This window comes from Vigna unguiculata, chromosome 10 (assembly GCF_037176805.1).
Source record: "Vigna unguiculata cultivar grain cowpea cultivar isolate G323 ecotype 2 chromosome 10, ASM3717680v1, whole genome shotgun sequence".
In the NCBI taxonomy this organism is placed as follows: domain Eukaryota; kingdom Viridiplantae; phylum Streptophyta; class Magnoliopsida; order Fabales; family Fabaceae; genus Vigna; species Vigna unguiculata.
This window is the reverse complement of record NC_140801.1, coordinates 52,066,656-52,092,454: the sequence shown is the minus strand read 5'-3', so window position 1 is coordinate 52,092,454 and position 25,799 is coordinate 52,066,656. Positions and strand designations below refer to the sequence as shown.

Here is a 25,799-nt window from a genome sequence, read left to right as displayed (position 1 = left end):
AAGATTCTTTTTGAACGTGTACATGATTCATAAAGGGAACAACCATGACTCATGCAAGCATATTATACTATTGCTAAATCTATTTGGATTTTCTATTGAGATTTTTTTGCTATATTTCAACTAAAATAAACTAAATTTTCAGACATTAAGATGAATCGATTAAAATGTAAGATTTAAGATTTAAGGTTGAATTTCAAGATTTTGAGATTAAAATTGTTCTTGGTGTTTTAAATTTAGTTTTGAGAAACTAAAGTTCTACTTGAATAGATTTGAGAGACTAAAATATTTTTTTAATATAAAATACTGAAAATATATATTTCAAATTTCAAAGACATGAATAAACCAATACTTAGTTACATAGTTAAACTATATATTAAATCATAATTTATTATAGATCTATAAATTACCTATATAAATTTTATGATTAATCTGTGGAATTAAATTTATATTCTATATTTAACTTTGACTTAACATGAAAATTAAATAAAATATGAAATTATATATTGTTAAACTATTCCACCATACACCAGAATAAAAGTATAGGTTACAGTTTATGGTAGCTTAAATACTGTCCATGTTTATTGAAAAAACTAAAAAAAGAATTCATGTGGACATTTTGTCTCCCATACTATAAGGAGAAGAGAAATTTATTCTTAAAATTGGAAGTTATCATTTATAATTTTAAATTTGAAAATATGTTTAATTTTTTATTATCCAATAAAGATAAATATTTTTTAATATCATATTTTCATTTTTTAATAATTAATTATCAATGTTTAATTTTTGTTTACATTTATGTTTATATATATATATATATATATATATATATATATAATATAAAAGTAATGTTTGGAAGAAAATTATTTACTTCATGCATCTTGTTTTTATATATTAAGAAATTATTTTTAATTTGCGTTTCGGTGATTAAAACAGTGATTATGACAAGGAAATTTATTATAGATGATAGGTTAACAAATAAAAAAAATATTTTGTATATGAAACTAAAAAAAAATATAAATCACAACTCGCTTAAATTAAATATATATATATATATATATATATATATATATATATTGAGATGATAACATTAGTTATAATCATTTTTAACTTGTTTTTAAATAATGAATATATAAAATAATGAGTGTGGTAAAATTCTAGAACTAAAGTCTTAAATTTTGTAGTCTTGATTTATAGCAAAAGAAAAAGAAGATGTCTTGATATCTATTATTTTGAACCGAGATAATTAATGTAAGGAAAAACTACAAAAAAAAATGTAGAATGGATAAGAAAGTTCAAATAAATTGTATGCAGAGAGAGAAAGAGTATATAATTTGGGAGAACTTTTTGAAAAAATAAAAAATAAAAAAGCACAAAATAGCAATGTTTGTGTGTCTGTCTCTCCCTCATGAGAGGTTTTTGGGACACCTTCCTCAAATTTGTTCAAATCCTCCTTCATCATCCTATTTTTCTTTTTTCTGTCATTTTCCTCACGTTTTAGTTTGTGTTTATAGTATTCAATTCAACCGTTTCCTTTGGAATTCTCGCAATTCGGGTTTGTTTGAACCCACACATACAACACATTGTCTTAATTTTCCATCCCCTGGACGGTGACACCTTTTTCAACGCAATACACCCATTCCTCCTGGGAATTCTTCATCTTTATGTCATTTTTTAAAAATCTTTTTGGCCAAGACTGGATCTTTCTGGTGCCCATTTGAAGCTTTGCTTTGCTTTTGAAACAAAGTCCATAATTTGGCTGTTTGAATTGGCGAAGGGGGTAAGGGGTGGTGGATTTGTTTTTATTTGGCTCTTCTCACTTGCATTGGGTCAGTGAGGTTAAAGATGAGCGAGGATGAAAATGAAGAACGTGTTTTTGAGATGGGGGTGGTGATTCCTAGGAGAGTGATTCAGGAGGAAGACAAATCATGTGACTGTGCACACGTCCTTGTAAAGGAGTTTGAGAAGGTGGGGTTTGAAGTTGAGAGAGTTATTGGCATTGCAGATGAGTTCATCAAGGTTAGGTTTTTCTCATTTCTTCTGTATGTTTCATTCATGTCAGTCACTTTCATCCAATGCTATTCTTCTATTCTTTACAGTTCGTATCTTGAATTCTTTTTTTTCCTATTTGGTATGCATAAGAAAATCCTTTCTGTTAATCTTTTTCATCAGTGTTGTAGTATAATCAGTTTTCTTTGTCTAATTTAAGTTTTTTGATGAGTGGCTAAAACTTATTTGTATTTGTTAAGTTGGCTGCACCTTTGGAAACATTGGGGAGGGCTGCAGCTGAACTGCAAATCAAGAAACGGACTCATATTGGTATATTGCAAAAATCCCACAAAGGGGATATCTGTTATGCCTATTACTGTTTTAAGTTCACTATGTCAAATGGTGGTAACCAGCATGTGACTGGTTATGCAATTCCTGTGCTGGTGTTAATGTGTCTTGTAATAAATGGCAGGTATGGATTTGCAATTTGAGGTGGAGGAGGTCGAAGCTTTTGTGAAACAACCGGATGGTTCCATTTTCAGTTGGTGTGAGCGTTTTCAGTGCTACTGTCACTTAATATATGGAATAGTGAGTTTTTTCCGTAGCTATCCTTTGTGTCAATGAGTCAAAATTTCTCTTTCTCTATTATGTTTGTTAGCTAGCTCCACACATACCGCTTGTTGTTTCATATGATTCTCAGATTATAGGTGCCTTAGCTTTTTCTAATTCAAGAAAATGTTAGCAAAGTGCATTCTCAGATTAAGGCCATGCAGTCTTGTGTGAACTGCCCTATTGGCATGCCGTAACATTTTTGTTATCTTGTGACTTGAACTTGCAGGTAAACGACAGCAAGTCCGCGAAAGCCCTTAAATTTGATGGAAAAGAAATCAATTGGGAAATTGGGGAGAATCTGATTCTGAAATTGGAATCAGAGAACATTGTTAAGCAAGTCTTTCCTTTGCATGGTGTTTTTACTCACATGTGCCATCATTTTTTTCTCTAGATTAGTGTGACTTGAAGCCTGAACTAATATTGCTTTTGGTTGATAGATGAAAAAAAGAGAAAGAAGCTTCTCAGGAGTTGGGCACTTCATTGGTGGCACTTCACAAGTCAGCCAATAGATGAGATTTATACATATTATGGGGCAAAGGTTAATGTGGCCCTGACTCTATGAGCTTTATAATATTGTATGAAATTGATGTTGTCCATTCTCCTTATCCAATGAAGGAATGAATAATCTGCAGATTGCAATATACTTTGCTTTTCTTGGAATGTACACACGGTGGCTGCTCGTTCCTGCTGCATTTGGGCTTACTTTGCAATTGATAGATTTTGGGTGGGCCAATCTATCTGTTGGTTTTTGTTTATACTACAACTTCTTCTTTAGTTTTTGCATCTAGTTAAGCAGTTTTAGGACTTCTTATTACCTTTTAGGCCATTGAAATTGGTGTTGCTCCCTGTCTTCTTTATCATGGTGATACTTTGGGCTATAATGTTTTCTCAGTTCTGGAAGCGTAAAAACAATGCACTTTTAGCTAGGTAATGTTTTACTTTTTACTTCTTTTGAGATCAATGCGATCAATTTTCTCTTTTACTTTCTTCGATTCTTCTGCCTTCACACCCTTTCTCTTGTGTTTTGGTGTTGTGTTGCAGATGGCCTATTAGTTCTGTAGATACAACTGATGGAGGATACAAGATCACTGGCAGAAAGGAAAGCACCTGGCAGCCCCCAATGGAACTCATGAAAGTACTTGAGTCTGATAGAATTAAAGCGAAGGAAGCATTCCAAAAATCTGAGTGGCTTGAGCGTTTCTTGCGATTCAGAAATGATACTTTTATTATCGTCACCATCATATGCCTCCAGTTACCATTTGAGTTGGCATATGCCCATCTTTATGAAATTCTTGATTCTGATGTAATTAAGTAAGAATGCATATCATCTTTATGAAATACTTTTTAGTTAATTGAATATTCTGTTATTTCAGTTTTGGAATTTCTTTCAGTATAGTTCTCTTTCCAATAATTCTATTTTTTTCTTGAGTCTCAATTAAATATCTTCTGTTGTGTTCATATAATTATTAGAGTTAGAATGACTTTGAAGTTGTGGAGTTGCATCCTATTAGAAGGGGACTAACTCTTCTCCACTAAATAATCCATAATCTGATACTAAAAAGTATCTTTGGTTAATCATATAAATTCTTATATTTAGTGGAGTAAATATTTCATTGATGAGACTCTTATATTAGTTCTGGGTTTTTCAGGTTTGCTCTCACTGCTGTTTACCTATTCGCCATTCAGTATATTACCAAGATGGGTGGCAAGCTGTCTGTCAAACTTATCATGAAAGAAAACAATGAAAACACAGAAAAACGAGCTGACAGCTTGGTCTACAAGGTAACTAATCCGAGTTTTTCCCATTGTCCTAAAAATGGAACTTAAGGGTTTACATTCTCCTGCAGGTGTTTGGTCTGTACTTTATGCAGACATACATTGGAATCTTTTATCATGCCTTGTTGCATCGCAATTTTTCAACTCTTCGTCAAGTGTTGATTCAGCGGCTTCTACTGTCCGAGGTTGTTGAGAAAAAATTTCTGTTGTCTGTGTCTCTTCCTTCTCCCATTTTCCCTTTACTTTCCTTCTGTCTAGTTTGAGGTTTTTCCTTTAACATAATGATGTAAGAGAAAACGTCTTTCCAGGTGCTGGAAAACTTATTGGAAAATTCATTGCCTTATCTCAAGTATACCTATAAAAAATACAGGGTTCGGTAAGCCTTTTCATTCCCTTGGACATGGACTATGCTAGATCTACTTTGTTTAACATGTTGCCACTATACAATTGCTAAACTATCTTTTATTTCTCAAGACATAAGAAGAGAGCGAGAGGAGAAGCAAGAGAAAAAATCCAAATTACTTCTAGAGTAGAGAAAGAATACCTTAAGCCCCCTTACTCTGCTAGCATTGGTGATGAACTTGAAGATGGATTATTTGATGGTACTTCTAAATTCATTACACTCTTGATTTTATGTGGTATTTAATTAATTTATCATATGGAATACAACTATTTTCACTTCAATATACATGTGTATATTGAAGTAGAAAATAAATAGGCTCAATTTCTTATCATATTTGAGAAACATCCAAGATTGACATTTACCTGTACTGTTTGCAGATTACTTAGAATTGGCATTGCAGTTTGGCATGATTTTGATGTTTGCTTGTGCATTTCCACCTGCATTTGTTTTTGCTGCTGTGGTATAAATGCCGTCTTCCACCTCCCTTTTTTTGCACTTGATTTTGCTTGCACTTGTTGACATCTTATTACCTTGCTGTTCAGAACAATATTATGGAAATCAGGACAGATGCTTTGAAGCTGCTAGCCATTTTGAGGCGCCCTGTTCCTCGGGCTGCTGCAACAGTAGGAGCCTGGCTTAACATATTTCAGGTATTTGTTTATTTACACTGGAATTTTGAAGGCACTTATCAATTATCTTGAACAATTCACTTACCATATTAAGAAAGAAGTTTAAGCCTAACTCGTCCTCATAAAGTAAGGTGAGAATTGCATCTACTTATATACTATAATTTATCATTATCTAATCAGTGTGTAATATCCAATGCGCTCCTCTCACGCCAGAAAATGTACGTTTTATTCATGGCATTGGATATTTGTGAATGGTCTAAAAACATATTGAAATAAATAGAAAGATTTTGAATGAGCTTTCATCTGTAAACTCTACACTTTCACGAGTCATTCGCACTGACTTGAGGGAGTTCTGAATATTGCAGTTTCTCATATTGATGTCTATATGCACCAACTGTGCCCTTTTAGCATGGCTATATGATGAGAAAGGGAAATGGAAAATAGAGCCTGGACTTGCAGCAATCTTAATCATGGAGCATGTTCTCTTGTTGATTAAGTTTGGTTTCTCTCGATTCGTTCCTGAGGTGGCTTCTTCACTTCCCATCCACAATTATTCCTTCATTTTAAAGCTCCTTTATGAAAGATAACAGGTTATAGTACTGTATTCTTTGCAGGAACCTGCTTGGGTAAGAGCGACCCGTGCAAAACGCACCACACAGGCACAGGATATGTGTTCTAAGAAGCTTCTAAGGACTATTTCTGGAGTGGACAAGAAGTTTGGAATGAAAAAATTGAACTGATGCTTTTCCAGCTTATTATTACTACTTTATTGCCACTTACACACGAGATAGTGAAAATCCGTATGCTGTATTGTATTTTATTATCTTAGTTTCTTTTCCCTTGGCTGAATTGTATATTAAGAAGGGATTTTGCTTTGATTGGCCTGTTTTGTCCCGTTTTAAATTGTAAATATTAAAACTACAAATTACTTCAACTTTTATCAAAATGTGAGTGAAAGAAATGTGTTTTAGAGAGGCATTCAAATTATGAACAAAGTAGCTGTTGTACTCTGACAGGAAAATTTTTGGCACTTGGCAGTTCAATGCAGAGAAAAATATTACTTCTTAATTCCAGATTATATTTACAGTAATACAAAAGGTATCATAACACAAATGGATGCAAGACCCTCCCAAACACAAGCATTTGATCCACCCTTGCGTTCATCACTTTAACATAAATGCACAAATTTCTATGTACAACAATTTAATGTAAAGCTCATTTTCACACTTTACCAACATTTCTTCCATTATCAAAATCCAAAACCAGTGTCTGTGATCTTGCCCTTGTGCAACAAAGTGGTATTCCATCATGTTGAATTGGTGAGTTAGCCACGAGACTTTCCAAAACTGCCACTGATTTGGCGTGCATAAGCAACAACAGCCTTAGCCCACTTCTTGATATCAGCCTTCAACTTGTTGGAATCCATGTCCTTCAGCTGCTTCCCTGGCTCTATAGACAATTCAACTGAGGAGAAAGGACGATCAAAACGCCTACGTTTTGAGTATTTCTGGCCCTTAAGGTTGGCAATGGCATTGCCACCATTCAGAGACACTGATTTCTTCACAGACATGGCTGCTGTGGGATCAGCAGCCAGAAGAACAGTGTGTGAGAGATTTTGTACCAATCGAATTATGAAACTTTGTATTGCGTCTAACATCATTTATAAGCTTAGCGAATTACACCAAGACAAGTAACGTGCTATTCCAATGCGTGTAATAATATGCTTTCATTGACTTTAGACTTTGTCAACACTTCTTTCTAAGGATTCCTTAACAAGTTTAATTAGTACGTTGTAATATTCAAATTTATTTTTCTAATTTTCTTCCTTTTGTCCAAAAAGTAACTATTTAATTATTAAACGAAAACAGTATCTTTTAATTGTGTATATAAAATAAACATTGCGGTACATTTTTTCAGCACAAATCATCAATGACAAGAGGAAATTTGTACTATTAGCATAGACCGCGTTAACTTAACTAAGACAAATATTAGAAGAACGGTAGATGATTTTATTATTTGAGAAAATTCAAAACAAACATTTTTTTAAATGCCAAACTCATTAAGAAAACAGGAAAGAGGTTGAAAGCAAATAATTGATTTGTAATCAAAATGTTTTTTTAATTAACACTAAGCAGCAGAAGGTTTAAGACTACCGTGATGGTCACGCATGGACAAGCCAGTCAACCATGAGGCCTGACCATGATACAACCAAATGCTAACGACAGACATCAACATAGAACATTCATTTATAAATAAATGTAACAACTGAAGGTAGGTGATTTTATAGTTTCTAGATGTTTACTTTGTTATTAGATAAACACTTAATATAGAAAATAATTTTTTAGTAATTAAAAACTATATACTTAGTTAAAAAGCTTACAAACAAGCTCACTTGTTCCGTTAAAACTAAAAATTAAAGGAGTAACTCAACTGATTTTTTTATCTTACATAGTTATTCTTATTTTAAAGCATTGTGATCTATACGTGCGAAAACTTGCTTTCACAAAAATTGCCATCTTTTCCTGCAACGAAATGGCAAAATCTTTCTTTGCTATAGTTTCTAAATCAAACCCACCAAAGGTCCCCATTTTTAAGGTCATTATCAAATCAATATTTACATCATAAAGAACAACCATTTGTGCAACTGTGTTGTTTATAATGTTTCATTAACCCCAAACCTCGAGCCAACTCCAGTTTAAAGTTCTAAACAAATTACGTTCTTTATCAGCGTGAAGAATGAAAAGCAAAAGTAAAATTATCTTTCTAAATATGGATTTTAATGCAAAAGACAAGCAATGAAAACCAGCCACTTTATCAGCTGACCTTCAAGCAACAACCACGATTATACCATGAAACAAATAAAGGTGAAAGCTATGAAATACTAGTTCAAGTTCATATAGAATCCTTCATAAATAATTGCATATTCCAAAACAACTCGGGAAATTTAGACAGGAGTTCTAAAATCACAAAAAGTGGGGCAAAAACGAGGGTTGAATGCAAGTTAACTCGGTCTCGATTCCCTTTCACTTCCTACCAGAGACCTTCACGGCCTGTCTGTTCCTCTTCTTGACACCGGACTTGGCAACTTTGAGACTTCTGTTAACAGCACTCAACCTTGCAAGGGCGGCATTCTTAAGATCAGGCCTGTAGTAATTATCCGCAACCTGAAATTTGTTGTATTGTTTTAGGTAAATGAAATCCGATAAATGTAATATACAAGGTAATAGAACAAAAAAAATTATTGGCAGCAACAACTAATAAAATACGAGAAACCATTAAGTATTTAACATTAAAACCAAATAGAGCAAGCAGTACAAGACGAAGTCGGTTAAAATTTAAGAGTAAAAGCAGTACTATTGTCAATGCAAAAAACTCAAATAGGCTTGACTCATGGGAGCAAGCAAATTCAAGCGAACAATAAAAATAGGGTTAAGATTTCCTCTGTAACTACGAAATAAATTCAATAATTAATTCCTGAATGATAAAAAGCTCAGAAGCCAAGCGTAACATGTATATTTCATTAAAGAACCCCAAAAATAAGGATTCTTCTTATATGTTAGAGCCTCATCACCGCTGCTGAGTGTGGCTGCCAAAAGTCCATAAAGGTACATTGGCCAACAAATACACACACACACACCAGGTATGTCACCTAGTGACTATGCAATGACCGAATAAAAATTAAGAACAAATTCCATTTGCCTTTTAGTTACATTAGAAGCAAACAACAATTAATTGAAAATAAAGCAAACAAGAAGAAACATATATTTGATGAATTGAATCAAATTCTCAGAAGAATAAATTAATGAATGAATTCCAGAGTGATCGAAGCTCAGAAGCCAAGCGTAACATGTATATTTCATTAAAGAACCCCAAAAATAAGCATTCTTCTTATATGTTAGAGCCTCATCACCGCTGCTGAGTCTGGCTGCCAAAAGTCCAGAAAGGTACATTGGCCAACCAATACACAACAATCAACAAATACACAAACACACCAGGTTTGTCACCTATTGACTATGCAATGACCGGATAAAAATTAAGAACATTAAGAACAAATTCCATTTGACTCTTAGTTACATTAAAAGCAAACAACAATTAATTGAAAATAAAGCAAACAAGAAACATGTATTTGATGAATAGAATAAAAATTCTCAGAAGAATAGATTCATGAATGAATTCCAGAATGATCGAAGCTCAGAAGCCAAGCGTAACATGTATATTGCACTGAAGAACCCCTAAAAAGGGACTCTTCTTATATGTTAGAGCCTCATCACCACCACGGGTCTTGGAAGCAAAAGCCCCAAAAGACATTTGTTTAGCGCACAATGCGCCCAAACCAATACACAATAATCAACAAATATATGGGCATCAATAACATAAATCTTCTTTTCATTTATGAAAATGACACCAATGTTGCGACCTTAGAAGTTTTCATTCACTGACATTACAGAGTAAAACGTCTAAGAATACAACAAGAAGGACGTTAAAGAACGAAATAGTTATAGAAAATAGCAAACGAATCAAGCAATAACGAATTAGAACGAGAAGATCATACAAAAAACATACAAACCACAAAGCTTTAAGCTACATTTTTTTTATTTACCTGATTTTCAACAGCCTTTGCCATCCTACGGAACTCCTTCTTCATAACAGATTTGTGGAGCAACGAAGCAGGTTTGTTCTGCTTCTTTGTCTTTGTTGTAGCCAACAAAACAGACAGATCCTTACCAACAGGCTGAATGGTAACAGTTTTCTTGTTTGACAAACCTAACATGCCAGTGAAAGAACATATTTAACTTCAAACCATTGAAACAATGTGATCCAATGAATAAAAGATTTATTAGACGACGCAAACTCGGTGATCAACATACATAAACACCATTTTAGAAGTTTCAGAATTCCAATATATGCCCAAACTCTACCTACATACCCAAATCTTATAACTTGAAAAGAAGAATTAGTTTTTCACGTACCCAATTTCAAAGATCAAAATTATCCATTATTTTCCAAACAAAAGAAAAATTGGAGAGAGCGAGCAACATACCAGAGAATTTGAATGAATTGAGGTTGTAGAGATTGTTGGACTCTCTGCTGAATTCGATGCTCTGGGTGCCTCTTCCAAACTGTTTCACTAGAAAGGAGTTGTTCTTCTTCACGATCTCCCACACGAGTTGCCCTGGAACTGTCGCCATTTGCTCCTTCTACCTGCAACTCACAACTAGGGTTTTGTGTTAGGCTCTGTATTTATATAGGACAGTGAAGAAACCCTAAGTTTATTAAAATGAAGAAACCGGGTTCGGGAGTTCGACCCATTAATCCGTAAACAAGATCCGTGAAGTGTTGGTTTGGATCTGATTCACATAGCCCATTAACAATATTAATTTATTTTACGAAGATAGATTAATAAAAGTCTTAATCTTATTCTTCCTTATTTCCTTTCGTTAAAAAAAAACAATAATAACCACTGCTCTCATTGAACATAATTTTAAATTAAATTATTAGTATTAAAAAATTATTGATAATTTTGTCATAGAGTAAAATAAAATTCTTGAAATCTAAGCAAATTCAAACATATGCTAAGTAACTAATTATTTTATTTAAATTTTAAATACAAGATGAAATTAAAACAACGACGTGATCCGAACATGAATTATAATGAACCAATTTGTTTAAATTTGATATAAGTACTTTTTGAAAAGTAAATAAGATTTACTTATTAAAATAAGTTTAAAAATCCTATTTATTTTTAAAAATAAGTATATTAAACGCAGAAAATGATTTATTTTATTAAATATATACAAACATACCCGTCCAACAACTATCTCTCTTTTAGGATTGTTATATCAATTAAAATTAATATTTTTCTGATCTTGTTTGCAATTTTAGTTCACTGATATAGATTACTCATTGTCATAAACAGTTATTATTGGATCAACAGTTTAGTTAAACATGCAATCTCTGAAACAAGATTAGTTATTGTCCTAAATTTAATTGTCATAATTTATTAGTTTTTTCAAAGTAAGTTTTTCAGCACAAAAATTCCATCCGAAAACTGACATAATTGATGAATATAATTCCATATAAAATACTTAAATAAAAAGGTAAAATGTAACATAAGTCTAAATTGTTTTATTTACATTGTTTTTCCTACACAAGTTAATGATATATAATATATTTGTCAGAACATTTTATGAAGCTTTGGTGGCTGAGACACTTCATTCCATCAATTGGAAAACCATGAAGAATAAACACGAACAGTTGCAACAAGAAAGACCAGAATTAAAAGCACAGAACAGTTGCAACAAGAAAGACCAGAATTAAAAGCACAGATAAACAGTTTTTGTTCTAGAACTATCAATATTCAAACATCGTATTGTAGTACAACAATTGTTCTCTTGTTTCTTTCACATGTTACTTAACAACTGGTTAAATACTTATTCTGATGAAAAAGAACACCAACAATAAAGAATAAACATACAGAGATGAAAGATGAGAATTTGATGTGGGGAAGCTGCATATGTATTGATGTGATAACAAGTTTGCATACAGAACACAATAAATTGAAATGGGGATTGATCCAAATGTTCTCATAATTGCATTTTTGTTTGTTTTTAGCCTTGTAGGATTCATAGAGGTGACTTCGACAGAAAGCATCGAGAGTCCAAATCCAACGTGAGTATAAAATGTGGTTATTGAACCTCCGTAACATCCTAATTCATTACTTTTTAAGAACCTAATATCAGGTAAAACACCTGATACTAGACCATCCCTCTTTACACCTCATCCAATGTTACATTATTTACAGAGCCAAAGAGAAGCCTCAGATGATTTAACACCTACAGTTCTACATGAAAATGGTCTTCAACTTGTACAGAAGATTCAACCTTCATGGCAGAATTTGTGGGGCTGCAGCAAACTGTGCATATAGTTAAAAGAAGTAGATGATAACATTATGGTCTGCAGAAGTAAACCAAAATCTCTCAAATTTTACCAAAGAAGCAACTATCCGCACCACCATTCATTGTAACTCCTTCCCAACAACACAAATCATGGGTTGGTCGATGATGTTGGTAATGCCCGGTGCGTAGACCGTGCTTGACCACTCACTGCTTCATTTATCCTACTGAACACTACTTTAAGGGGAATGCAAGCTATGACAGGGCCCTTGAGCTTATCTACCACTGGTTTTCTCTCCTCTTCTGACTGTTTGTGACCTGTCAATGAAGACAACTTCCGAATCTTTTTATTCATCAGTCCGGTTTTTTTCATCCTCGACGATTTAGGCGAAAATCGTGTCGAATTCTTGGAATGTATTCTTCCGGTTACCAAGTTTGGCTTGGCCATGCAAAAGACATCACTAGCTTCCATGTCACATCCACTGCCACTCAACATTTTATCACAATGACCCTCTTCAAGAACCTCAACTGTCAAAGGGTGTCCAATAAAGGCTTTTCCATTCAGTTTACTCACAAGAGAAACCAAAGGAACGTGTTGTGGCCGGTAGCTGGATTTAACTTCTAGCTTAACATCGTATAATGAAGCATCAGAACAATAGTTTCTTCCAGGGAAATCTGCCATTTGATATCTGGAGTTGACAGTGAAGCGTGAATGGCGATAAGGAAGTAATCTTTGAGGTGTGAGAGATCCATCAGGTGATAGCTTTGCCTCTGTTGTTGTAGCCTTGATATGCTTGTTCAAGTCCCGAAATCCTTCTAGTTGGCCTTCTGCAACAGGTTTGTTTTTAACTTGAGAATTACAATTGTATGAAGTATGCAGTGGATCCATTCCATTCCAATCAACTTTTGAACCAGCACCCTTGTAAGAAGTTCCATCTGAATTTCCTATTCCTGGCAAAGAAGCACTAGATTGGTGGTCTGTGTCCGCATATTTTCTTGAGATATGTTTTATGTTTTTACTTGTATGTCTTGAATTCCTTTTTCCTTTTGACTGCCACTTTGAACTACCTTTGTCTTGTCTATGGCCAACAATATTGTGAGCAGCAGCAGAACTGGTACAACCAGGTTCGTTCTTGACCTCATCTCTCAGTGACACAGCTTCACATTGACTAACATTACAAGATTGTTGTCCCAATGCACTAACTTCAGGCTTGTCAGGTGAACAAGAAACCAAAATGGGTGACAAAGCTGCCAAAAGAAAACACAACAGTGAATGTCAATTATTGAGCTCACATCTTTTCAAACCGGTACACACAAAAAGGTAAAGTTGTAGTACGGCTAAATTAAAGAACTAGAGAAAAAATATAACTTGCAATATTTTATAGCTTTCAAGTCTTAACGAGGGTTCTATTGATTAAATATAAAACGGATAGGAATAGATATGCAAAACACAAGGAAAGGAACACAATCACATATAAAACTAATATATTTACACTTACACTACGGCTCAGTAATGCAACTTTAAACAATCAGTTTGCACACATAATATTGGGACATAAGCAACAACCATGAAAAAGTACACAAAAGCAACTGACAGTGGGGAAGGGGGGAAATTATACACATCAGATAAAACGGTTTCTGAAGAATGAGCAACACAAGTGCCACTTGCTCAAAAGGTCAATGAATCTCTATTCTCCTTCCAAAGAAGCCAACGATAAAACCATGCTTCGACCTAGTTTATTCAACTGTTCTAATTAATATGTATGATCACTGCGCCTCTTCCAGGAAACACTTACATTTCCATCTGTTTCTAAGTTATTTGTTGTGGCTAGGGCCTCACAACACAAACTATTTGGCATGCTTTCACAACATACCATCTAAAGGCCTAAATCTATCTTGAAATTAAAAGGGAAAATTAAGTAATGGAGAAAAAGGAAAGAAAATTTTATCAGTCAGCGAGGGTGGGGGGATCACAAACTGCAAGGCATTTTTGATGAAAATTGTAACCAGGGGATCACAAACTGCAAGGCATTTTTTATGAGAATTGTAACCATTATATGTGGCATACCAGGAGTGTGTTTCTCCTCCCCAAGATCCCCAACAAATGGCACATCAAATAGTTTATCAGGAGAATCTTTGCCAACTAGTGCTGGTTGGTCAGAAGTTTCTTTCTCCTTGACCCCATGATTGATTTGTGAACCATCATCTCCACTACCATGGTCAGGAACAATTGATGAAGTCCCATTCTCACAAGCAGCCTCAGTACTATCTGAATTATGTGTTGCCATTGGAAAAGTTTTCTTTGAATCATTAGAATCTAATCCTGAAATTCTTCCATCAGTTACCCCACATAGTGGAGAACTGTTTGAACTGGGAAGCTGATCACAAATGACAGGAACTGACACCATGGCTGTACTCTCCAGAACTTTAGTCAAGGGCCGGCGTCGATTTTTCCGTTTCAAAAACTCGTGAACATTTGCCACTTGTGATCTCTTCCTTTTCAATGTTGAAGAATAACCTTTACCACCATTTACAGATGTTCCATTTGACAGGCAGTTCCCTGTGGTAGAATTGTTGAGTGAAGCACTAATGTGTTGACCAATCTCAGTTGCACCTGTAACTTGGACCTTTTTCTTTGATACTACACCAATGCCCAAGTCCTCAAGTCCTCTCATTCGCTTGACTCCTTCAGATCCATCGTCTTCTGAATCATTAGGTGTTCTTCTCCTCCTTCCTTGCACAGAATGCATCTTTAAAGAACCATTGTGATTTGGCACTTCAAAAGAAATAACAGATTGTGACATTTCTGGGGCTGAATTAGAATTGTCATCAGAGTCACTCAAATCACCAGTCACATCTTCAGAATTAGACATGAGTGGTAATTCCTCAGCTGACTCTCCATGTTCACTACCAGGTTTATCTAATCCAGAGCACAAGCTTAATGATTCTTTGTCCAGGTGAGCACTCTCTAGTTCAAGAGCATGAAGAATGGCATCTTCCCTGCGAGCATACTTCACTGCCTTCTTGTTTGAATTAGCAGCCGATGCCTTTGCCTTCTCAATGCATTCATCATACTCTCCACAGCGAAAAGCTTTTACCCGCTTTGATTTTTCAAGATTATACCAATCCCTATATCACAGAGAAGTTTTTCTCAAAATCAGACTTTATACAAATTTAAATACACCTTAATAACTCAAACAAATTTGAGAAAGTCAACTGTATTACACAAGCTATAGTTTTTTTAATATAGTGACAACAAATCAAATTTGAAGTTGCAGTGGAAAATGGGTTAAGTTCCCAACTAACAAACAGGTTATAGTTCTGCTGGACAGGAAAGCCACATCCAAAATAGTGGTGACAACAACCAATTTCTTAAACAGGTCTAGTTATTCTGAAAATCTGTCTGTAGCCTATATGGCCATATAGGAAGTAGTCATCATAATTTTCCTCCAAAAGACTGTATCGTTCAACTTCACATTACATTCCGGATGCATGACACCCTGTACATTAGATCCACTTATCTCAACAATAGAGAAAACAACTTTATAAGTCCCACTCTCATCAAAAGAAGTTTATTCGAAAAGACCTTTTAATACCTCTTCCACCTTTAATACCTTGTACAATTTTAAGTAGACCAATAATATTCATTTTCCGGTTTTAAAAGCTCCACAGCTCAATGGCTTAAAAATTTCTCAGCTAATTCTGGGGAAAAACAAACCCTCAATAGAGAAGATGAGGTAACATAATTAAGAAGCTAAAAGAAAAACAAGTTTATCCTATAATAATAGGAACCAGAACTACCTAGAAAATCACGTTAAAGCAATGGTCCACATCGATGGCAAAAACCAACATCTCATTAAGGTTACAGAAAAACTTGTCCTGTGTATCTCGAATTCCCAATTCCCTTATCAACCAAAAACAGCTCCCCTCAGACCACCCAAAAGAAAAAACATAAAAAATTCCAATGATCAAACCAATATTATATGATTCATATCATGCAGCTACAACTCCAACACCTTCTAATTAAGGATGAAGATAGATGGGAAAAAAGTTCAGACATGAATACAAGTAAAAACATTAAAAAAAGTTGAGTAGTTAAGGACGAAGATAGATGGGAAAAAGGTTCAGACATGAATATAAGCAAAAACATTAAAAAAAGTTGAGACAAACAAAAGAAGAAGGGACTGACACGCTTGCATCCTCACGACCTAAGAGCTTGACGGGAGTACCCGATCTCGGAGAAACCAAGCAACTCTCCGACAATTCGTGAAGACCCAATATCCGACCCGGCCACCAGGACCCATTTCTTCGCCGGACCCAGACCAACCCACCCACCGACGCATCGATTCCGTTCACGTTCGACTTTCCCGAGCTACCCATTTGAAAAGGAAAAAAACCCTTAAACCCTTTTCCCTTCTTTTCTTAAAAAGAACATATCAATCCCAACGCGCCATCATTGCAGAGGTACCCAAGTTGAGAAAGCGCCGAAAGGCCTCACTTTTGCGCAAAACAGAAGAAACCCAGAAAGACCAAGAGGCTAAAACCCCATTAGAATTGGTAATGGTGCATGCAGGTAGAAAAGGGTGAAAGATCTAGGAGCTGTGAAGGAGAAAAGGGCGAGGAGGGATCTAGCTTGAAAGTGAGGGTTTTTTACATTCCATGAGAGGATGGTGGTGGTCATCCGTGGCAAACACAGAGGGTACGGACAGCATAGAGTGAGTAGCAGTGAGTGAGGAAGAGAGAGAGAAGCGGTTTCTTTGTTTCCGTGAGAAAGAGAGAGAGAAAGGGGTTGAGAATTGGGGTTGTTGTTTGGATCAAAACGTGACATTTGGTATCTTTAGGCGATGGCCCATTACACATTACACTACAGAAACAGGGAAGAGAGGCACTGAGGCGATGTGTTCGTTTTTGGTGTTTTGGGTTTTTTTTTTTTTCTTGAGAAAAAATAAAAAAATTAGTGTATCGTAGTACACGGTTTGTCAGGTTTCACCTGTGTTGTCAGCGTTCGTGTATTTATTATCGTTTTCATCTTTTCAATGTTTTACACTTCTATGTGTGATTTGTGAGATATTTAGGTTTTTAATCACTCTGTGTTTTTTTTTTTTTTTCAGTTTAACACATTCAAATCTCAATTCATCTTCTCTTCTCCTTTGTTCTGCTTATGGTTTTGGAAAGTGAAAAATCTTGGTTGAATGAAGTTACAGCTAACAAACAAGCATACCAAAAGAGAAAAACATGATGGATGAAAAAAAAACATGTTAAAAATTAAGTAAATAGATTGAAAAACGGTTAAATATATTTTTTTCCTCGACTTTTATAATTAATTTTAGAATTAATCTTTTCCGAAATTTTAAACTAATTTAGTATTTTATTTTCTAAAATACATAAAATTAGTATTTTTAATCAAATTTTATTAACTTTATTTGATATTTAAAGCGCATTTCACAATCATATCTGTCTTAATATTAATACCAAAATGTGTCAAATAATATAAACAACTCAAATATTGAAATACATACAAAATATTAAATGTTATAAATAATATAAATAAAAATTTCAGGTAATTAAGTTTTTATTGTTAGTCTACTATTTGTTGTCATCAAAACGCAAACCTAAAGAAACTTGAGCAACAACAAATAGTTTTAACCTTTTATAAGAAAAAAAAAAAGTGGATAAGTGGTTATTTCAACGTACAAGAGTCGCTAAAGTTCTATTAATCTTAGAAAAATGTATTGCATATTAAACAAATGGGTATAGTAGTATGACCTTGTTGTTGCAGGTAGATTATTGATGTTCTATGCCTTTTTGATGCAATTATTTTTGCATATTAATAGTTGTGATTAATGTCTTTTATGAAACATTCATCCAGGGTATAAAACGGGTAGATTTTTCATAATATTTGTGGTTATTTACTAAAAAATGGATTAAAAGTGTGAAGAAACTTCTTCGTAAGATAGATGGTGGAAAGATATTGATTATATATATATATATATATATATATATATATATATATATATATATATATATATATGGCACATATATATAATAATCTCTACAATTTTCATATATTTTTTTATTTTCACCTCCTAAATGTTTTATTTTATTTGTCAAAACCATAAAATTGTAGACATGTTACATAAGTTAATTGAAAAGATTGTATTATATTTTTGTATTGAAAATTGTGTTCACACATAATGTTACAAATTATGTCACAACTCCAACCAAATATTTATGTTAGTTATAGATCGAATTGTTATTTTTTTACAGTTATGTTCACTTTTAAGATGAACTTAAGAGAAAATAAATCTAAAACGATCTAAAAATGAAGTTTGTGTTATTTTATTTTAAGAGATATGAAAATAAAAGTGAATAAATTTAAAATAAAAATTTGCAAGAGATTGTATGGATGTGATATATAAAAAAATATTTTAATAAATCAAAATGTAAGATTACAATTTTATCCTCATACTTGAAATAAATATAAGATAAAATATTATTATTATTATTATTATCAATAATAATATTATTATTATTATCAATAATAATATTATTATTATTATTATAATATTATTATCCCATAGGTTAACAAGATGATAATGTCACTACACTATGATTTTTGGATGTCATCAAAAGGTATTTAAGTGGAGTTATTGTGTTGCAAGCAAAGTTAGTAAGTAAATGAAAGCATTTAAAGTCATGAGCTATATAATTTAGGAGATGCCATCCTAAGTTATTTTGATATACATTTTCAAACACTTGCACCAATACTTAGCCATGAAATTAACTTAAATGCACTGTGATTAAATTCTCAGAGTATTAAAATATTAATTGTTAGTATACACATGTTCCATTTCAACTCATGGACAAACTTTCTGGTTCTGATAATCTTTGAAAGCTAACTTCCACTATAAAAATTAGGATTGATACTACTAGATCATTATAAAGTTAAGTTTCAGGAGTCTGAATTGTTTATTGAACTTTTTATGTCTTTTATTGAACAATAAAAATATATTAATATTTGTGTATTATAATTCTTTTAATATATTTTTAATCAACAAAAACAGTATCAATATATTTGGAAGGTACATTAGAAAAAACAATACAAAGATATAATTGAAATTCTAACTTTCAACATTATCATTAGATACATTGATTTTCAAAAATATTTACATACACTTTAATCTCCTTTTGTCGCCTACATATCCACAGTATGTAAGAAATTACCTCAGTTTTGACTACTTGATATGTTAAATTTTTGTTAAAACAATTTTTTTGATATATTAGATTTGTTGTTAAAACATAAAAATTCAAATGAAGATGTAACAAAAATTGTACAAAATAACTACGGCCTAAATTATTTTTGTCTCAAATGGACAAGATTGATGATATATAACAAACTTCATTCAATCAAATTATACAAGTATGATATCAAACTCAAACATTACAAACATTTTTTATGGACAGAGCTGCAAACTCTTCTCATACAATCTTTTATTGACAAAACTGCAAACTTGATATACAACTATCCAATCCTCCCGTACACACATAAGAGATCTATTGAGCTGTGATAATAACTCTAAAAATAATTTTTTTATAACACTACTATTTTCTTCTTTATATTACTCATGTAATATTTTTGTTATACTCGTTCGAATAGACAATTCTTTATTTTAAAGAAAATTTCAACTAAAGCAAGAAAGCTATTTAAAATCCAAAGATTTATAACAAAATATTCAAGCATAATCAAAATAAAGTATGAGTTTAAATAAGTTGAGATGATAACTTGTTTTCAATATCCCACAAAGATTGATGACACCAACATCATAAATAAAGAAAAGAAAATATAAATATTTAGAATGATCAATAATTCACCTATTGAAAATTATTATTATACTCCGACTATTATGAGGTATAATCAAATTTTGGAATGATGATGAAGATAAAAAAAATTAATTTAGAGATAAGATGGAAAAGAAATTGTTGAAAAAAAAGGAAATATATATAATAATAATAATAATAAAAAGAAATAAGATTTATTTAAAAAAAAACATTTGCTTGTTCACAGAGAACTAACATTTCAGTTTTTAGTGAATAAATAATTATTTTACAAACTTCTTTAAATTTAAAGAATAAACTATCTCCGTGAACATAACAAGCTCAAAAACGGAGGGATTAAATCTCGTTACTGGTCGAATCACTCGTCAAAACGTACCGTTTCAAGGGAAGCAGTGTTTCAGTGGTTAGGTTTCTCTGTGCCAAGCTGCACCCTCTACACAGTGCTATTTCTAGTTCTAATGCTGCCCTGACGTCGCTTTGCTATTCCAATTCTATCTCTTCACTTTCACTCACATCAATTTCCAACCATGACTGGTATTTCTTTGATCTTAATCTTTCTACTTTTTCCCTCTTTCTAGTTTTTCATTCCCAATTACATGATATGTTAATTTTTTCTATGGGTTTGGATGCAAATTGATTATTCTATTATGTTTGGACTCTGGGTAAATTCCAACACCGTTAATTAGGACTTATTTGTTGCCGTGTTTCGTTACACAGACTTCAAACAAGAACAAGACATGGAGATTGAAGCATTAGAAGCTATACTTATGGATGAATTCAAAGGTTTTTTTGTTTTTATGTGAATGATATTTGAAGTATTTGTACATTATTATGCCAATTTACTTGGCATTCGGAATTTTTTTTCCACTGAGTAAAAAGGTTTTATTTTTCGTTTGTTCCATGGTAGAAATACACTCTGGTGAAAGTGGCTTAAATACTTCTAATCGGTGCTTCCAAATAAAGGTTGTTGCGCAGGTAAACGTTACTCCTCTTAGTATGGTTTATCATGTTTCTTTATGTTCTTCTTGGAAGTGTGTAGGGTTGGTTTGTAACAGAACAGAGTAGTTTTTGTTAGATTCATACTCCATATAGCTGGCCTCATTCTTACCTGGTGGGAAGTTTCTATGTTGTTGAAATTAATGGCATGGATAACTTCCTTTATGCAGCTTACTTATGATGGAGACATTTGGTGTTTTGTGTTGTTCTAATCGATATATTTGGAATATTAGTTTACTTTCCTTTTTCTATTTAGTGAATTTCTTCTCTTACTGAAAAGAAGAGAAGAAAAGAGAAGAACATGTTCAACCCGATGGCACTAGTTGAAATTAATTGGAATAATATTAGTTTCTTCTTTTGGTTAAATGTAGCTTGTTGTGCAAAGTTTCCTGTAGTTTTAGCTTTAGGAGATTTAGAAGTTGGGTTTATTTCCACTCCCCCTGACTGATGCAATACATAGGGAACTGAGACGTCTTCCCAATCAAATAACTTAGCTAAACCCACCCTTATATTTATCTAAATACTGTTCATCTGTACAGGACGACGATACTGATGGGCCAATAACTAATCCAGGTTTGTTTTTTCTTTCTCTTTAGTATATTTTCTTTTCCATGTTGGTGTTCAGTTTGACTGAACTCGTACTTTAGAGTTTGGAATATCTTGTTTTTCTTCCCAAGATACTGCTTTACTTTTGGATGGAGATTATTTACTGCATAATGTATGAAGGACGCATTTGATATTTTTGTTTCAGCTCAACTGGCTTTGATATTTTCACACACAGAAAGATATCCCGATGAACCTCCCCTTTTAAATTTGAAAAGGTTATTGCTATTATAATTGTGTAATATTTATTATATTTTTGGTTGTCTGTCCTGTTAACTTCATGTGCATCATGATGTTTTCGTTTCATTTTATTTAACACTAATATTATGATATGATTTTTTTGTTTTCATTTATATTAACAGTTTGCAAGGAATACATGTTGAAGATCTAAGGATTTTGAAAGAAAAACTTCTACAAGAGGTAGTCATTTGCAATGTAGTGTTAATGTTTGATCAGATATTGTCTGTGTGTTATTCTTGCACTGGTTGTTATTCAGATTGAAAGACATGTTTATAGCCACTATAAATTTAATAGGTTTTCAGGGATTAGTGAATTTTCATTTTGCACAAGAACTGATGGTTATGCAACTCTAGATTTGTGCTGGATTCTGTCTAGGTTATGGATATTTTGATGCAAAACTTGTGTTCCACAGGCTTCTGAAAATCTTGGTATGGCTATGATATACACACTTGTTACCTCAGCTAAAGAGTGGCTGTCTGACCGGTTCTGTCAAGACTCTGTTGATGGAAGTACTGAAGTAGAAGAGGCAGCCAAAGATGATGTAAGAATGTTGTCTGTTTTGTAAATTTCTTTAGAAATGTTAGTTAGTGTACTTGAATTGAATTCTTTTTTAGAGACTATTTCGATTATCACTTATAGATATAGTCTATAATTATTATAATTAATATTATGATATGTTTTTAGTTTTGGATGTTGGATATGCTGGGTGAAAAATAGTTTTAAGATGATATATTTCATTTGAATCGTCTAAAGTAATACATTTTTTTATAGTAAAATTACGATAAAGTTGGTATAGATTAAGAAGTGATTTGTAGGAGTTGGCTCTGCATTTAAATTAATCAATTCAATTGTTGGTGTTAAATTGAAGAACAGAAGCTGGCTAGAAAATAGTTTCTCAGCTTTTCTTTTGATTGTAAACTTCAAAATCTTGCTAATTTGGAAATAACCTTTTCCGTAATAGAAAAATTTAAAATTATCTGATTTTCACCAATTTTACCAAACAAGAGAGAATAATGTTACAAATATTTTTTTTATGAGAACAGATTATAATATCTAAAATTTATCTAATCCAAACACGGATCTAGTTGAATGCTTTCTACATTTCAAGTGCACAAATAGTGTAGTTTTTTTTTTTTCATTTACTTTTGTATGTCAGTTAGCTGCAAAGCATGAATTAGTGCACATGAGAAATTGTTGGAATTGGATATTATCCAATATGGATACACTTATGTAGAGAGTGTCAAGATATATAATAAATAAATGATTCAACTTTAGAGTTCAGATATATATAGCTTGGATGGAGTAAGTTAACATGATATGGGAGAATACTTAAGCTAATACGTGTAGACCGGTGAAGATTCTTGATAGGACATCAATGTCAGAGAATGGTAATTTGATCCCTTTAAACACTAATGAGAAATAAATGAGATTGCTACAAGCTTACAATTTCAACAAATTTTAAAAGCATAAAAATGAACTTCCACATACGAAAATAAGATAAGAAAGTAATTGAAGCTGTAATTCTTGTTATCCCTAAAACGTTTTAAAATTGTTATTGTTACACACTGACTATATTTTAGGCTAATGTATGCTTCACATATGTATCCTATACTTTTAAGAAATTTCTCTATCCCAGTTATTAAACTTAAAATTCATGGCTCATTAATTAATGAGTAATGCTAACAAGATCGCTGTTGCTGAATGTTACGCTATCTCCAATAATACTTGTACCTTGCATCTGGTCAGTGAAAGATATTATATTAGCTTAAATGCCTAGTAGCTTCCTATGTTTTTTATTATGAAGGAAAATAATCATCTTCTCTGTAATATATTGCATTCAATAATCACTAGTGTTCATTATCCTATGTGGTAGATGTTTTCATTGTTTGATTTCCTCCTTTGGGATTGTCACAAAAGCTTTCCCACTAGATTGCAGTTAGTAAATGATCATGTAGAATTATAGACTGGACATTCATTTTTTTTTTTGTATAATTACTTGTCTATTAATGTTATCTAAAGGATTTTCCTGTAGTTCTTAATTATCATATTACTCATTGTAGTAACTGGATTCATTTTAGGATGTCGTATTTCCTCTGCAATATATTCTTTTTATAATTTTATGCATTTGCTTATTAAACTGTGTTTTAAAAGCTCCTGATAATTTTATCTATCTAACATTTTAGATAGTGATACCCCACGGAGAACCAGTTACTGTTGAAACATTTTTGGCATGGAGAGAAAGGTTTGAAGCAGAACTAGCATTGGAACGAGCCAAGTAAGCTCCTTTTAGTTTTTAAAGTCTTTTCATATCCACAATTTTGAAAGACAAAGGTTTTCTGTTGGCTAATCAATGTTCTTCACAAGTCCATGTGATGACACCTGATTCGTGATTATCTGATGGGGTAGAAGACAGGGGAAAGATAATGGGGGGTGGGTGGATTATAAATTTGAAATGTAGAATTATTAACGAGTTACTCAATCTCTTACCCAAGTTCTTTTTATTCATGAGTTCTAACTGGAAACTACTGAAAATCAATCTAGTGTAACTACTTTCCTTTTTAATGCCAAATCAATTTGTTCTAATTTCAGGCTAATGCCCGAATCTGTGCTCACAGCGCCTAAGGAAAAGAAGCTCAGTGGTAGACAATGGTTTGAAAGTGGAAGAGCGGTACCTTCTTTTCCTAACTATTCTTATTCGTACCTAGTTGTCCTAAATTAATATTTGTGGTGTTAACGTTTTCAACTCAAGCGAATTCTCTTAAAATTCCACTTGGTTAATGGATCATGTTTTGTAGAATCTACTTCCCATTATTCTCTTAAATTTTTGTGAACATATAAATATAGCAGCTGTTTTTGTTCATTCACAGAAAGGTGTGGCTGCTGTCAATGAGGAATCTGATCTGGAGGATGAGGAAGATATCGACTTCGATGAAGATGATTTTGAAGGTACACTTCTCATTCTTTCTGTTTCTTTGAAACAAATCCTCTTAGTTTGTAAGTGTTGTACGTTTGTCTCAGCAGATGACGATGAGGAGGATATGCTTGAGCATTATCTGGCTGAAAAATCTGATTCATCAGCACATTCTTCCAGGAGAGCTAGTTAAATTGAATATGCTGCTGCATATCCGGCAGAGTTTTACAGTTTGCATATCTGGCAGAGTTTTACATGTTGCCTCTCACTCTGAGGGAGAGGGAGTTTCTGCCATCTTTCTAGAAGTGGGTGATTTGGTTTATTATGATATTATCAGGTACAATGCAAAATGTTTGATGTGTGATATTCTATTTCACATGCACCGCTTTGATATAAAAGAAATACTTTTTGTTTGTAGTCATCATCCTTGAATTGTATGGAATCAGTGTCTTATGGATAAACAGCTTGATAACTCAATTTGATGTAGAACAAAATAAGATCAATTTTGTTTCAATGGTTATACATCATGAATGAAATACGAACCTCTTGGCCAATTTGGTCGCCTGAATGTCGTCACCAGAGTAAAAAAATATTTAGCATTACATTTTATTTTTAACCACTTAACAAGACAATTATCAGGAATGCGTTTTACCATTGAGATAATAGCCTATCTTGCGTGTCTCCTGCCAAGGCTCGTTATGCCAACAGCAAGAGGCATTTGGCCTTTATCTTTCTTTCATCCCATCCATGATGTTATGTGTGAGGTGAAAAAAAAACTCCTTTTAACGTCTTTTAACTAGGATAATAAGTTGATGAATTTAGTCTTATCTCATCGGTGAGTAAATGAACATTTCTAACTTGTCCACGGTAGCACTTTTTATTACAGCATTTAATGTAAGTTATAAGCGTGTAAC

General features: G+C 32.9%; 5 protein-coding genes and 3 non-coding genes across 8 annotated transcripts; 2 read left to right on the top strand and 6 right to left on the bottom strand.

Moving 5' to 3' along the window:
• Window positions 1–1,355: 1,355 nt before the first annotated feature.
• LOC114167652 (anoctamin-like protein) lies at window positions 1,356–6,282 on the top strand. The gene is made up of 16 exons (XM_028052765.2): window positions 1,356–2,016; window positions 2,247–2,316; window positions 2,459–2,574; window positions 2,825–2,951; window positions 3,036–3,136; window positions 3,231–3,322; window positions 3,421–3,525; window positions 3,640–3,909; window positions 4,248–4,380; window positions 4,446–4,559; window positions 4,683–4,750; window positions 4,849–4,976; window positions 5,155–5,237; window positions 5,320–5,427; window positions 5,772–5,930; window positions 6,021–6,282. Exons 1-16 carry the CDS (start codon window positions 1,843–1,845, stop codon window positions 6,144–6,146), a joined length of 1,974 nt encoding a protein of 657 aa, XP_027908566.1. The 5' UTR covers window positions 1,356–1,842; the 3' UTR covers window positions 6,147–6,282.
• A 162-nt stretch (window positions 6,283–6,444) lies between these two features.
• LOC114167653 (uncharacterized) lies at window positions 6,445–7,045 on the bottom strand. Its single transcript, XM_028052766.2, has one exon. It carries the CDS (start codon window positions 6,974–6,976, stop codon window positions 6,731–6,733), a length of 246 nt encoding a protein of 81 aa, XP_027908567.2. The 5' UTR covers window positions 6,977–7,045; the 3' UTR covers window positions 6,445–6,730.
• A 1,240-nt stretch (window positions 7,046–8,285) lies between these two features.
• LOC114167474 (large ribosomal subunit protein eL28y-like) lies at window positions 8,286–10,659 on the bottom strand. The gene is made up of 3 exons (XM_028052565.2): window positions 10,448–10,659; window positions 10,007–10,170; window positions 8,286–8,570 (listed from the first exon to the last, which is right to left on the bottom strand). The coding sequence occupies exons 1-3, from the start codon at window positions 10,593–10,595 to the stop codon at window positions 8,430–8,432; spliced, it is 453 nt and encodes a 150-aa protein (XP_027908366.1). The 5' UTR covers window positions 10,596–10,659; the 3' UTR covers window positions 8,286–8,429.
• Window positions 8,892–8,983, bottom strand: LOC114167993 (small nucleolar RNA R24). The gene has a single exon (XR_003600591.1). It is a non-coding gene; the product is annotated as a small nucleolar RNA R24 (small nucleolar RNA).
• LOC114167994 (small nucleolar RNA R24) lies at window positions 9,231–9,322 on the bottom strand. The gene has a single exon (XR_003600592.1). It is a non-coding gene; the product is annotated as a small nucleolar RNA R24 (small nucleolar RNA).
• On the bottom strand, window positions 9,593–9,683 carry LOC114167995 (small nucleolar RNA R24). The gene has a single exon (XR_003600593.1). It is a non-coding gene; the product is annotated as a small nucleolar RNA R24 (small nucleolar RNA).
• Window positions 10,660–11,975: 1,316 nt separating the features above from the next.
• Window positions 11,976–17,166, bottom strand: LOC114166744 (uncharacterized protein At1g51745-like). Its single transcript, XM_028051533.2, has 3 exons — window positions 16,489–17,166; window positions 14,368–15,428; window positions 11,976–13,547 (listed from the first exon to the last, which is right to left on the bottom strand). The coding sequence occupies exons 1-3, from the start codon at window positions 16,677–16,679 to the stop codon at window positions 12,451–12,453; spliced, it is 2,349 nt and encodes a 782-aa protein (XP_027907334.1). The 5' UTR covers window positions 16,680–17,166; the 3' UTR covers window positions 11,976–12,450.
• Window positions 17,167–20,445: 3,279 nt separating this feature from the next.
• On the top strand, window positions 20,446–25,453 carry LOC114166519 (Ubiquitin-conjugating enzyme family protein). Its single transcript, XM_028051266.2, has 11 exons — window positions 20,446–20,669; window positions 20,853–20,918; window positions 21,043–21,110; window positions 21,671–21,704; window positions 21,883–21,952; window positions 22,097–22,154; window positions 22,387–22,515; window positions 24,158–24,249; window positions 24,564–24,642; window positions 24,842–24,920; window positions 24,996–25,453. Exons 1-11 carry the CDS (start codon window positions 20,663–20,665, stop codon window positions 25,076–25,078), a joined length of 765 nt encoding a protein of 254 aa, XP_027907067.1. The 5' UTR covers window positions 20,446–20,662; the 3' UTR covers window positions 25,079–25,453.
• The last annotated feature ends 346 nt before the right edge of the window (window positions 25,454–25,799 follow it).

Coding starts and splice junctions, on each gene's coding strand:
- LOC114167652 (XM_028052765.2), top strand. CDS start 1,843: ATGAGCGAGGATGAAAATGAAGAACGTGTTTTTGAGATGGGGGTGGTG. Junction 2,952..3,035: donor GCAAGTCTTTCCTTTGCATG/GTGTTTTTACTC, acceptor TTTGGTTGATAG/ATGAAAAAAAGAGAAAGAAG. Junction 4,751..4,848: donor TATAAAAAATACAGGGTTCG/GTAAGCCTTTTC, acceptor TTATTTCTCAAG/ACATAAGAAGAGAGCGAGAG.
- LOC114167653 (XM_028052766.2), bottom strand. CDS start 6,976: ATGTCTGTGAAGAAATCAGTGTCTCTGAATGGTGGCAATGCCATTGCC.
- LOC114167474 (XM_028052565.2), bottom strand. CDS start 10,595: ATGGCGACAGTTCCAGGGCAACTCGTGTGGGAGATCGTGAAGAAGAAC. Junction 10,171..10,447: donor CAATTCATTCAAATTCTCTG/GTATGTTGCTCG, acceptor CTGGCATGTTAG/GTTTGTCAAACAAGAAAACT. Junction 8,571..10,006: donor CAAAGGCTGTTGAAAATCAG/GTAAATAAAAAA, acceptor AACAAATTTCAG/GTTGCGGATAATTACTACAG.
- LOC114166744 (XM_028051533.2), bottom strand. CDS start 16,679: ATGGGTAGCTCGGGAAAGTCGAACGTGAACGGAATCGATGCGTCGGTG. Junction 15,429..16,488: donor GGTCGTGAGGATGCAAGCGT/GTCAGTCCCTTC, acceptor TCTGTGATATAG/GGATTGGTATAATCTTGAAA. Junction 13,548..14,367: donor GGAGGAGAAACACACTCCTG/GTATGCCACATA, acceptor TTCTTTTGGCAG/CTTTGTCACCCATTTTGGTT.
- LOC114166519 (XM_028051266.2), top strand. Junction 24,643..24,841: donor GGTTTGAAAGTGGAAGAGCG/GTACCTTCTTTT, acceptor GTTCATTCACAG/AAAGGTGTGGCTGCTGTCAA. Junction 24,921..24,995: donor CGATGAAGATGATTTTGAAG/GTACACTTCTCA, acceptor TTGTCTCAGCAG/ATGACGATGAGGAGGATATG.